The sequence below is a fragment of the Schistocerca serialis genome, chromosome 1 (genome assembly GCF_023864345.2).
Source record: "Schistocerca serialis cubense isolate TAMUIC-IGC-003099 chromosome 1, iqSchSeri2.2, whole genome shotgun sequence".
NCBI lineage: Eukaryota > Metazoa > Arthropoda > Insecta > Orthoptera > Acrididae > Schistocerca > Schistocerca serialis.
Genome location: NC_064638.1, coordinates 570,486,011 through 570,499,994, shown reverse-complemented (window position 1 = coordinate 570,499,994; position 13,984 = coordinate 570,486,011). Strand labels below are relative to the sequence as shown.

General features: G+C 39.2%; 1 protein-coding gene across 1 annotated transcript in view; it reads left to right on the top strand.

Annotated features, from left to right (window-relative positions):
• Positions 1 to 13,984, top strand: part of LOC126476194 (CAD protein) — a 554,755-nt gene that overhangs the window by 165,932 nt on the left and 374,839 nt on the right. The window contains exons 13-14 of the mRNA XM_050103525.1: positions 2,629 to 2,804; positions 5,993 to 6,192. Coding sequence (XP_049959482.1) covers positions 2,629 to 2,804; positions 5,993 to 6,192 — 376 coding nt within the window. The remainder of the gene's footprint in view (positions 1 to 2,628; positions 2,805 to 5,992; positions 6,193 to 13,984) is intronic.

The window sequence follows — 13,984 nt, the reverse complement described above, 5'->3', positions numbered from 1 at the left end:
TTTAAGGAAGAGGGTAAGGTGCCATTCCAATCCCGGGAGCGGAAAGACTTACCCTAGGGGGAAAAAAGGACAGGTATACACACTCTCTCTCTCTCTCTCTCTCTCTCTCTCTCTCTCTCTCTCTCTCTCTCTCTCTCTCTCTCTCTCTCTCACACACACACACACACACACACACACACACACACACACACACACACACACACAGATATCCATCCGCACATACACAGTCACAAGCAGACATTTGTAAACGCAAAGAGTTTGGGCAGAGATGTCAGTCGAGGCAGAAGTACAGAGGCAAAGATGTTGTTGAATGACAGGTGAGGTATGAGCAGTGGCAACTTGAAATTACCGGAGGTTGAGGCCTGGCGGATAATGAGAAGAGAGGATATACTGAAGGGCAAGTTCCCATCTCCGGAGTTCTGACAGGTTGGTGTTAGTGGGAAGTATTTAGATAACCCGGACGGTGTAACACTGTGCCAAGATGTGCTGGCCATGCACCAAGGCATGTTTAGCCACAGGGTGATCCTCATTACCAACAAACACTGTCTGCCTGTGTCCATTCATGCGAATGGACAGTTCGTTGCTGGTCATTCCCACATAGAAAGCTTCACAGTGTAGGCAGGTGAGTTGGTAAATCACATGGGTGCTTTCACATGTGGCTCTGCCTTTGATCGTGTACACCTTCCGGGTTACAGGACTGAAGTAGGTGGTGGTGGGAGGGTGCATGGTACAGGTTTTACACTGGGGGTGGTTAGAAGGGTAGGAGCCAGAGGGTAGGGAAGGTGGTTTGGGGATTTCATAGGGATGAACTAAGAGGTTACGAAGGTTAGGCGGATGGTGGAAAGACACTCTTGGTGGAGTGGGAAGGATTTCATGAAGGATGGATCTCATTTCTCTGGCTCCTACCCTTGTAACCGCCCCCGGTGTAAAACCTGTCCCATGCACCCTCCCACCACCACCTACTCCAGTCCTGTAACCCGGAAGGTGTACACGATCAAAGGCAGAGCCACATGTGAAAGCACCCATGTGATTTACCAACTGACCTGCCTACACTGTGCAGCTTTCTATGTGGGAATGACCAGCAACAAACTGTCCATTCGCATGAATGCACACAGGCAGACAGTCTTTGTTGGTAATGAGGATCACCCTGTGGCTAAACATGCCTTGGTGCACGGCTAGCACATCTTGGCACAGTGTTACACCGTCCAGGTTATCTGGATACTTCCCACTAACACCAACCTGTCAGAACTCCGGAGATGGGAACTTGCCCTTCAGTATATCCTCTCTTCTCGTTACCCGCCAGGCCTCAACCTCCGGTAATTTAAAGTTGCCGCCGCTCATACCTCACCTGTCATTCAACAACATCTTTGCCTCTGTACTTCCACCTTGACTGACATCTCTGCCCAAACTGTTTGCCTTTACAAATGTGTGTGTGTGTGTGTGTGTGTGTGTGTGTGTGTGTGTGTGTGTGTGTGTGTGTGTGTGTGTGTGTGTGTGTACCTGTCCTTTTTGCCCCTAAGGTAAGTCTTTCCGCTCCCAGGATTGGAATGACTCCTTACCCTCTCCCTTAAAACCCACATCCTTTTGTCTTTCCCTCTCCCTCCCTCTTTCCTGACGAAGCAGCCATTGGTTGCGAAAGCTAGAATTTTGTGTGTATGTTTGTGTTTGTTTGTGTGTCTATCGACCTGCCAGCACTTTCGTTTGGTAAGTCACATCATCTTATATATTGTGTGTGTGTTTTTTTTTACAAAGGCCCTTCTGGCCGAAAGCTTTATTTATGACAGTCTTTTTGTTGTGCCTATCTGTGACTCAGCATCTCCACTCTATTGTGAATAGCAACTTTCCTTTTCATAATTTGATCAGAATTTGACAATTTTGTGAAACACAAGAGGAAACAGCATTAAATTCTCCCATCTTCCAAACTTTTGGTGTATAAGAACAGGTTTGCAATAAACATTATAAACATTCTCCTACATGTATGGAAACGGTATACAAATATTAATGCCATTTTGCAAGCATAGGTGACACTTGAAAAAGTAAATGTTGTCTCCTTCAAACAATGACAGTTGATTTGGAACCCAGGCCAATATTTCACTTGGTTGTGAGAGTGTGAGGTGATTTACTAAGTGGATTGCAAATGGGAAATTCAGTCTCCGTTTCTGTGTTAGAAAACTGGTTAAAGACACCAGCTTTTAATAAGCTTTAGAACATGATGGTGACATTCAGTTGAAAAAAAAAGCAAAATTAATCCAGAAAAAAATGTCTAACAAAGGAAATAAAGGGGTAGGAAACAAAACTTATAACCACAAACAGAAGATGAAGAGGCAAAGAAGAAAATATTCAAAATCTGATATAAGGGAACTGATGATGGCATTAAAATTATCAATGAGTATAACTGTAAAATTTATGATATTGGATTGAAGTAAAGGACAAAGCTCTAAACATGCTAGAAAGTTGTAATATTTGGTCATCTCTGAGATTTTAAATTTGTTTCCATTTCCCTGTTAAATTCCTGTTGATATAGTGTGTGTGTCAGATAATATGTTGAATTAGTCACTGCAAATGTAACTAATGCTGTTCTTTTTTACTGGATAATTACTGCTGGCTAAAAAATTCGGTTTGTTTCAGGTTCTGGTGTTTATCGCATTGGCAGTTCTGTAGAGTTTGATTGGTGTGCCGTTGGTTGTTTGAGAGAACTTAGGAAACTTGGCAGGAAAACAATTATGGTCAATTATAACCCAGAAACTGTCAGTACAGATTATGACATGTCTGACAGGCTATATTTTGAAGAAATTTCATTTGAGGTGTGTAAAGAATTTTCATTGGTAGAGAAGTCCTTTTACTTAGATTAGATGCTTCTAATGTCATTGCATCAGAATACCGTAGCACAGCAGGCTGAAACAGTATTTGTGCATTAAATTAGTGAGTAACCATAACACAGAAAATTGGTCCATGCGAAAGTTCAGTCAAATGTTTTACATTTATAAGGTGATATGTAGTGGCTCATGTGGATGATGATGCTTTCTTGGTTTTTTTACTCTGACTAAAGTTAATTTTTTTATTTCTGTAATTATTCTTAAATAATCTGACCATATTTATTGTTGGTTAGTGGTTTAGTCGGCCACAGATACTTTTTCCAGAGAGATTAGTCATGTTACTTATTAACAGAAGAGAGCACAATGAAAAATTAATTCTTGCATACAGGAACACATTTATTATTGTGTGTTCTTGTTTTTCTAACATGGTCTGCATCCTGAAGAATCTTCTCACTGTGGACCATGGACAAAATGTACTTGTGAGCTAATCTCTAAATCTACTTTGACAATGCTTTATACACTCCCAAGTTTGTTGGTGGGGCCATTTTCTGCATCAAGTCTACAAATATTCATCTTATAAGTTCAAATGCCTTTATTTGCTGCAATATAACACTTATTTACATTTCAAACATGTTCCACTTGTTGCATGAAAGAAATATGCAGTGAATTTCCTTAGTTACTTAACTGTCCTGCCAATTCATTCAATATGGATTAGATGTTACGCTTACTGTAATACATTGTCTGTTATGCTAATATATTTGCAGTTTATTAATATGGCAACATGAAGAGCAACCACATTTGGTTTTCAATGCTTTTGATCTGTTCTGCAGACTTATATTTGCCATGGAACTGAGCCAGCACTGCTACTGTAATAACCAGTGAAGTCTTCTTGTACTGTGAAACTTTCATTGTCTCCAAAGCCATTCCTAAAATGTACCAAATTTATTGTTGGCAGTTTTTCTGAGTCCAGAATGATGAAAAAACATGTACAATATACAACTTAAAGGAAATTATCTCTGATCCCCCCCCCCCCCCTTTCTCTCTCTCTCTCTCTCTCTCTCTCTCTCTCTCTCTCTCTCTCTCTCTCTCTCTCTCTGCCTCCTTAACATGCCATCCATCGCCTTTTATTGAAATAATTTTTCTCACTTTAGTTTACATTAACATATATAATTTTTGCCTTCATGAGCCAATTGAAACGTTCTTTGGATGCTCCTAATAAAGTTCAAAGCCACACATATTTATCATTGTACTTGATGATGGCCTAACAGCTAAAAACCAATTGTGTCCTTCAATAATAAATCTTGTAGAATATTTTTCATTCACAGATACTCAATATTTGGTTTTCAGTCTTGCCACTGTCACCTTATTTCTCTTATCAGCCAATATTTAGCAGCGCAAATTTGAAGTTAGCATCTACAAAAAAAATAGACTACCTAGAAAAAGTCTTTGTTGCGGAAAAATTGGGAGCGAATTTTTCCAGGGCATAGTGTTTCTTATGCGCTGCTGAAATGCACCTCAGAAAATGCCTTTCTCTCTGAAATTCCTTAACTATAGCAAGACAAATTTCCATAATTGGAGTCATCATAAAAATGAAATAAAGTATAACACTTGTTTCACAAAGCAATTTAAATAGCCCTGCATATGTGAAATGCAAATGACAAAAGTGTAGCTATTTCCATTCAGAAAGAAAGTAAGCAATATGTTATGAGACTTGTCCAGAAAGGAAGTACCATTTTGGAAAAAAGCCTCATAAAATATTTTTTTCAAACCAAGAGTTATTTTTACAGGAAAGAGCATTTCTTAAACTATTTTTGTACATAGTTGCCACTATTGTTCAGCCATTTATCATGGTGAGAAACTAACTTTTCTATGTCTATTTCATAGAAATGTGCTGCCAGTGAAGCCACTGATGAACGTGAGATTTTGTGCCATCATTACTGTCAAATGCCTTTGTCCAGAATAATGCCTAAAGTTCAAGAACAAGTGGTAATCAGAAGGTGCAAGATCAGGGCAGTTCAAAACAAAATGCATGGAATGCTCGGGTCAAGGCATTGTGTTGCTTCATAAAAACATTGCCATTCTAATTATGTCACTCAAAACCTTATACAACAATTTGGTTGGGAAAAGTTCAATTGCCCACTGAAAAGCTCTGATTTCAAAATTTGTGACTACCATTTGTTCTTGAACTTGAAGCATGAGTTTGAAGGAAAGTGTTTTTGACAGCAGTCACACTGCAAAAAATGGTGTTCACCAGTGGCTGACTTTACCCTTAGCATCTTTCTTTGAAGAATGCATAGAAAAATTGGTTTCCTGCTGTAACAGACACCTGAAGATTGGTGGCAACTGTGTACAAAAATAGTTCAAGAAATTCTCTGTATTGCAAAAAATAAATGTTAATTTTTGAGTTTTTTTCCAAATGGTACTTACCTTCCGGGTATGCCTTTTACAAGGGTATGATGGAAAACTTAAGACATACTGGTACCTGTTCAGACGCATTGATTGAAAGGTTTTATATCATGGGGCTCTGACCCTTACCTACAGGTTAAGAAATAGTGAATCTAAATTAGCCTCCACACAGTTTCATGATGTAAGGCAGTTGTTAGGCTTCCAAACATTTCAGTTATTGGCAAGTCCTCCAATAACAGAGGGAGAAAACATTTTTTGGCAGTGTTGATGACAGCCATATGTTTATTGAAGTCCCTCTTGATGGTGACATCAACACTTGACTTTATTTATGAAACTGCAACTGTGGCCAACTAGTCTTGAATTATACTAATGAGAAGCATGCTCAATGTTTATCATTGTACTGCATATCATTTCATAGATCAATCTATTTTACTAACTTCCACACATTTTAAAGGTTTCCGCAGAGGACCTGTTTGTGCCTGTTGTAAAAGTTTAACTTTGATAAATAACTGTCAGAATATATAGTAATTAATTTTGATCTTTGCTTGGATGTCAGATAAGAGGACACACATGCACATCATATGCAGTTGCATCAACAATCTTTTATGTCAGTTCTTAAAGATGTGAAACTGTACCGTATTCTGTGAATGACTTAATATACCCCTCTATATAATATACCTACAGTTATTATTCTCACACTAGACAGAGCTTTTTAAGTATAGTTCTGTTAATGAGAACAACATTCAGACATTAACTAATGCATTTTTCAGGTTGTTATGGATATATACAACATTGAAAATCCAGAAGGCATCATTCTCTGTATGGGTGGACAGTTGCCAAATAATATTGCAATGGACTTGCATCGGCAGCAAGCCAGAATTCTTGGTACTTCTCCGGAGTCTGTAGATGGTGCGGAAAACAGATTCAAATTTTCAAGAATGCTGGATCGCATTGGAATATCTCAGCCAAGGTGCATGAATTTCATTTTTATAAATGTAAGAGTTTTCCATTTGACAGGTGTTTTTCGAAAACAAAAATGTATTCCAGGCAACATATTTAATACACACCAATGAGTCGCTCATTTCCAACATATCGTTATGGAGTTACATTAATTTGTGATTTCTTGAACTAAACATTTTGTGTACATGTACCAGAACTAAGACATACTTAGCTCACTTACTGGTAACCAAAGTATTTGGCATGAACATCACATGATAGACAAAACAAAACTTTCTGTTCAGCTGTTGATTGATCTGTATTGGCATCTGGAGCTATGCTGGGTCAGTGCCTCCTATGATTATTGATAGATGCAAGGCAGAGAATTGAGTAATGCAACATTGGATTAGAAAGGAAGGATGGTAAGAATTTTAAGTCTAATCTAAAAGATCATGAGAGATGGAGCCTTAGCTCAGATGGGAGAAGATAGTTTCCTCAGATGATTTAGGTAAGCTATGGGAATCCTAAATCTAGACTGCCAGAGGACAGCTGTCAAATTGGTTTCTGTAAGATGTGAGATGTTGAAAACCAAGAGAGTACTCCGTTGTTGTGGCCATACTGTCCTGTTTCTGAACATTTCATATACCAATGTGCATTGCCTGTGATACAGGTCTTACCCAACATTAGAATGACAATCTTCGTGTTTTGGGGGAACATGAGCGCAAAGAACAGTTCATCAAATTTTGTCAGGTGGTTTGAGTTCTTCATCATATCCCTTGTGTTCTAGGCTTTCCCACATGAGTTAGCTCACTTTAGCACAAGTATTTCATCTCTGGCTACCTGTAGAAATGGCATAGTATTCATTCACTACTGCAAAGACATGATACTTATTAATTATCACAAATAGACTCCTTGGTGCTAGAGTGGAGTACTGGTGTGCATTAAGAGCCAATCCCATAGAGGAGTTCATGTGAACTATTGAGCCAAATTTCCATTTAAGGTGTGCACTGTAAATTGTTACAGATCATAGGTCAAGTATGGAAGTGTCATCCTATTACTAAACAAAATGAGGAACCTTTAATGTGATGTGGCCCCGGATCTCTAGTAACAGATCTCCTTTTTATATTTGGAATCACATCTGCTCTCTTAAAGGTTAAGATAAGGGAAAAATATCCCATAAGCACTCAGTTACAAAATATCCTCAACATAACATATGGTATGGTACAGCTATGATACAGTATACACTAATCCAAATGCTGGAAGTAGGTGCACATCACATTAGCATGTAGATTACAAGCAACTTGGGACAGTTGTAGGTTGAATGTCCATCATCAACCTCAAAGGGGAAAGAGAATACAAAAGCTAGCTGTCTTGGCAGCATCTACAGCTTCCTCCTCATGGTAGCTGAGGTGCACGTGGGAGCTGAAGCCAAAACATATTGTTCCAAGCCATCAGATCATGTTTCCCTAGCTTCTTGTAATGGATCTGGTGTGGAAGAGCTCTTTCTCAGCTGTACATGAAGAAGGTTTGAATGCGAATCCCTTCCAGCCTCTCAATAAAATCCCAACTCGTCACAGTCACTTTACCTTGGCGGAAAGATAAAGGGGAAAAAGGAAACACCTATCATGCTCAAATGGACTGGAAATGGGTTAAAGATGTGTGTGAAGGGATTTGAGAATTTGGGAAAAGTCTCTCTCTCTCTCTCTCTCTCTCTCTCTCTCTCTCTCTCTCTCTCTCTCTCTCTCTCTCTCTCTGACTTACTTTCTTTCTTTTTTTTCCCTCAAGCAGAAACATCCAAAGTATCTGACACCCCATTGAAAATAGGTTACAGATTCAACAAAACAGACAGTTCTGTGGAGATACTGGTAAATGTGGCATCACTACAGACCACAGCTCACCCCACCTTCTCTTTATGGTAAAGATAAAACAGTTTGCTGTTGTAGTGGAAGTACCAAATAGGGGGAATATGTCTTCACTAGCCCAATTCACTGACAGAGCTCTTCTCAGTAGGGCCCTAGAATAGTATTGTACTCCCTTGTGTAGATTTCAACTCAAACAGTGTGATGCAGTGTGTTGCCATCACACATAACTTGGCAGAGCTGTTTAGGATCTGTCTTATATACTCTGAAACAACCCAGCCTGTTCTGGGCTGCTGTATGTCAGGTCAGGTGAGAGAAATGGTGAATGATAGGGCATATTTACATTTGGGCTTATCATCATAGTGGTAGTATTGACAAGTGTTTATTCAACCAGGTTTATACAGTGTTCCAGCTGTCTTCATGGTCATGCTGCACTTCTAAACACAGCCAATTGTGGAATGCATTGATGCTCGGATACACAGGTTATGTCTGTTGTCTTGCTGAGTCATGGGCTGCAGCTACTGCAGTGCTGAGCAGCCTACCAGCATGCGATGCTGCGTGTGCTGCCAGTGGTGAAGAGCAAGTGCAACCCTCCCAGGTCCTCCAAGGTCTTTCCAGCTACTCACCCACATGCTTACTTGTGGTCCCCTTTGGGTCATGTTCTTGGGTGCAGTAGCCAATACCAACGTCCTTTGTCAGTCCCTCAGAGGGTGGGTGCTGGACACACTCCAGCTCTCCATATCAGTGAACTCTCCCCAAGTCCTGCGACCGCTATGCGCAGTTGGGCACACCTTGCCGGAACTTGGGGAGCCAATAAGCAGGCAGGTAGCCAGCCAGTATCCATCACCAGAGGTGTGTGGTTGTTTGTCTGAAATTTAAAAGTCTGTCATTCCCTCCAGTTCAAGACGCAGATGCAGCTGAATGCTTTAGGCCCCTAAGCTCACTTAAGTATACCCTTATAGCTACACTTAGTACCTAGTCCTACTAGAGGGGGTAGAGTAGTTTTGCTTCATATTACTTGCCCTTCCTGCTTTTCCTAGTTCACAGGTTGCTAGGCCAGGTTAAATGGGCGATTTGTTAGTTTCCTGGTAGCATGCAAGTGCCTAAGTTACAAAATATTACTTCACTCTTGGTCACACTGTGTTACCTGTTCCATGCACTTGACCATTGGCAGTTTTGTCATAACAGCCCCCCCCCCCCCCCCTCTCAATTCCTCCCACCTATCTGCCCAGAGTGTTTTGTCATAGTGCCAGCAATACTGTCCAGTGGCTTTATTAGCTTATTGGCCAGGCTGACCTTTACTACCTGGCCACAATAGGAATAAAACTTTCGGACACAGTAACTCAGAATGTGAGATGAGATGAAGTACAACTTCAGCAGTACTGTGGGGCATTCACTGCCATTTATTTCTTACATGCTCTCATATGCTACCACTGTGTTACAGTAAGTTGCTTATAATTTACACTCCATTGAGAATGCCCTTATGTGGATGTATCTAACAAATTGCAACTGAGCAGTATCTAAAAGAAAGCTCTTGAAACAGATGGTGGGCACTATGAACTAGATGTTATACAGGGTGTAAACAATAACTGTTTACAGTGTACCTAAGTGGTGCAGGGGAAGTCTAGATGAACAGTTTAATATGACACTGTGGTCTTTCAAGCTGGGAAACTGCCGCAGATTAGCCAACAAAAGCCACATCAGCTACAGCACATGTGCATCGCATGAGATTTTGGCTAAAATCATCCTTGAATGTTAAAAAGCTATTTGTTGTTGCACTTATGGAACGTAAAATTTATGTTTGTGTAAACTTTACCTCACAATTTTGTACATTTTAACAGTGTAAAATTAACAATTAAATTGTATTGTTGCTCTGGCTTTAATACAACTGTGCTTGTAAGTCTTAAGTTTAGATTGAACTGGAAATTTATTTACAGTCAGATTAAAATGACTTTGACAGTTGACATCTGTAACTTGCCTCTATAGTGTTGCCGCATCGGCTGTCTGCTACTGGTCAGTTATAGGTGACACACAAACACTGCAGGTCACACCACAAATACTATTAATGTGTAATGCAGAGCAATGTTGGGAGCAGCTGTGTTGAGATATGACAGAAGTGTATTTAAGTGACAAATGAGTGAACTGTGGCAGATGATGCATTTTGTAGTACTGAATTAAAACTTGTCACAAACTAACCGCAATATTGTGATTTATCTGGAAAATGATGGTAAACATTCTGCAGCAGAACTAAAATCATGATTACTTTGTTCATGGCAATTTAAGTTAACCTGTAATGAGCAAACTCAAGACTGAAAAAATATCAGTTCAGTGCTAAAAGCAAACTGTAATTTCTCACTGCCATTGGTTATCTGAAACTGTCCTTACACTGGCTACATGAGCTGCCACATTACCAACCATTGAACAGTTCTGGGTGGTACTTGGTTGCAGATTATGGACAACACAGCAGATTCCAAACAAAAACAGTACAACAAGAAGAAAAATAAGAGCAAATAAGTCAGTAGAATGGTGAAAATGATGCAGTTAAGTATAAGAAGTAAGAAAATACATTTAATCTAATTAACTGAATAAGAGTAATAGTCTTCTGATTAGATTTAGGATGCTCCAGTAGGAGGAAATCAGCTCCAATGCGTGAAGTGTCAACTACCAAGTAATTTTAATCAGATTATGGTTATAGCATAATTTCTTCAAATCCCATTCCTTTTCATTACCCTCAAAGGATAGATTACTTACCAGTGTTAACGAAAGCTGGGGCCATAGGGGGGGGGGGGGGGGTGAGAGAAAGAGGATATAATGCAGCATGCATGTGCTCTTGCTCATGTTGCTTTCATGGGCTATTTTAGGTTGGTTCCTAGCTTGATAAACCACAAGTGTCTTACATCAAATTGTTTTAACTTCCCCTACACCACTGGGGTATGTTGTAAACAGCTATTTTTTTACATACTGTATAGCCAGTATAATCTGATTAACATTGCTTGTGTGTTTGTCACATGACACTACAATACTGTCACAGTGGAGTCAGCAGCCCTTCTGTTGAACCTCAGTTAAACAAGCCTTAGGCTACCTGTTCTTATACAGAAATTACTCACTAAAATGAGTCTTTCGGGAACACGGAGTACACAGAACAGAGGTATAATGATCCACAGCTGAAGAAAGTTGTAAAAAATTAGATGCACTGAATGTGTCATCAGGGTGCATGATACGTTAAACTGTATCATACTGTTGAAATGTTAGTTTTGCATGGTCTGGTAATAACTACTAAGTTAAGGAAAGTCCTTGCATCACCAGATCTGTCCTCTATTGTCAGTTTGTACACACACACACACACACACACACACACACACACACACACACACACACACACTTGCTATGAAATCTGTTGTACAGTTCCAAAAATTAATTAACAGAAATAAGCACAGTTTTTACTAATCCTAGAACACTTACAGCTTTCTTTCTCTCTCTCTCTCTCTCTCTCTCTCTCTCTCTCTCTCTCTCTATCCCTTTTCCAGATTTAATTAACATGAAATATCTCTCTCTATCCCTTTTCCAGATTTAATTAACATGAAATACATAACTCCACATTCCTAAAAAGTAAACATCATCAACAAATTAACCCAAACTTTAATCATTTGAAGGATTAATGTAAGTTCTATGTTTTCACAATAACAAAAACTGGTTGCTTTACAACTATCATATCATCCTAAAGGTTGTGACTAACACCAAGGCTGTACAATCAGATTCCTGCACTCACTCACACTTGGTTATTCCCAGTTTCAATGATTATTGCTGCACATACATGCTGAATTATTCCCTTATTCACTCAGGCAGCATAATGGGCCAGCTGTTTGTAAGCTGAGAAAGTTACATAATTTATGCTGTTAAACAAAAGTTTTTAGTTAACTGTTTTGATGTCATCTGATGAACGTACAAATAAATATTAAAAAGTCTGATTGTTGAATGTAACAGGAAGTTACAAATTAGAGTTTTTTTAGATAAGTTTAAATATTTCCAAAATTATTTCAAGTATGAAACTGAAACTTGTAAAACAATTAAGTGTTGTTATTTTGAAAGGCTGTACAAAATTTTATATAATTTGGTGTACAGCAAATGGTGTGTAATCTAGATGATCTGCAAAGTGTACATGTGAGGATAGGCCTGCAACAGCAAGTGAGCACAGAAACACGTATGACACTCTGCCCAGCATGGGAATGCCTTGGGCAAGGCTTCAGAGTCACTGAGATGAACCTTACTGCTTTCTTAGTGACAGTGCATATTGCTGTGCGACAATTGGTCAGACAGATGTTTCATGGTATATTAGACATGCTGGAAAGTCCATGTACTAAATAGAGAAGATTTAATCTCATGTCACTTTGGGCTATTGTTTGTTTGATTTTCCTTTGTGAGGTGGGAGATTCGAAGTTCCACGATAAAGACAGTTTCTACATCTGAATGAAAGGTAACGCATTGTACAAACAATACCAGAACATTTTGCTGAATTGGCAACCACTGCCTACTAGACTCTGTCAGCCTGCACCGCAGAGCAGACTCTCACTTCTGTTATATGTAACTGTTTACAGGAACTTCTTATAGGACAGGAACTTTTTTTGGGTACGGGAACTTCCATAACAGCTTGCTTTTACAGTGTCCAGTTCACACACATCTAACTGTAAAATATTAGATAACCAGAAGTTATCTTTTATATAGCATTGTCTTCCATTAGACTCTTAATACAAGCATATTTCAAGGTTATGTGCCAAATGGTAAAAAGTAATTACATTCTTTTCTTTGGAAATGACTGAAGATAGGGGTGATGGTCAAATTGTGATACATACAAGGGAGACCTGAAGTAATGAAAACCAGAACAAACTCTTTTGAAACTTGAGAAAAATTGAGAATCCTTTAAGTGATTCTGCAACCACTTGTCTCATCATACAACATTTTATGTCTTTCTGTAAGACAATGCTCCACAACCGCAGATTTTTCTGGCTGAAATAAATGCATGTGGAGATGATGATCCATGCAACAATCCTGGACCATATGAATTGTTCGTTGAATATAGACTTTCCTGCAATGGCAGGGAATATTGTGAACTTCGGGCTTTCTCAAAACTAAATCAGCCTTCACTGAGCCCAACTGGGCTCTGGTCTTAGCTGGCAGACTGAATATACCTTTAATACTAATTTTTTTTTTTAATTCTACCTATTTTTGTAGAGCATGATGGATCTAATTGTCAGTATAAACATTCTGCTTGAACACAGCTTTCAGATGGTCTAGTTCTTGCGTCAAGCCATCTGCATCTGAGATGGCATAAGCTCTTTTTACCAATGTACGTAGGATAGTGTTGCATTGGTACGATGGATGACAACTTGATGCATGAAGATATTGGTCCGTATGCATATTGTTGACGATATGTTTATGGTATGGCCATATGGGAGGGATGCTCTAGATCGTTTTTATTACCTGCATCCCAATGTTAAGTTCATGATGGAAGTAGAAAAGGATGGAAAACTTCAGTTTTTAGATGTCTTGGTCTACAGGAGGATGATGGGACATTAGGACATAGTGTTTATAATCGTAAGCCCTCACATACGGGCCGATATCTTCATGCATCAAGTTGTCATCCATCGTACCGATACAACAGGGTCCTACATACATTAGTAAAAAGAGCTTACGCCATCTCAGATGTAGATAGTTTGACACAAGAACTGGGCTATCTAAAAGCTGTGTTCAAGCAGAATGGTTATACTGACAATCAGATCCATCATGCTCTACAGATTGTACCTTTGTGGGAACCAATGGAAGATACAAGAAAATCAGTGGCGTTCCTACCTTTCGCAGGGAGCATATCTTAAAGAGGAAGAATTTTAAAGAAATTTAATATTAAGTGTATTCCATCCACCAGCTAAGACAAGAGCCCTGTTGGGCTCAGTGAAGGATGATTTAGGTTTG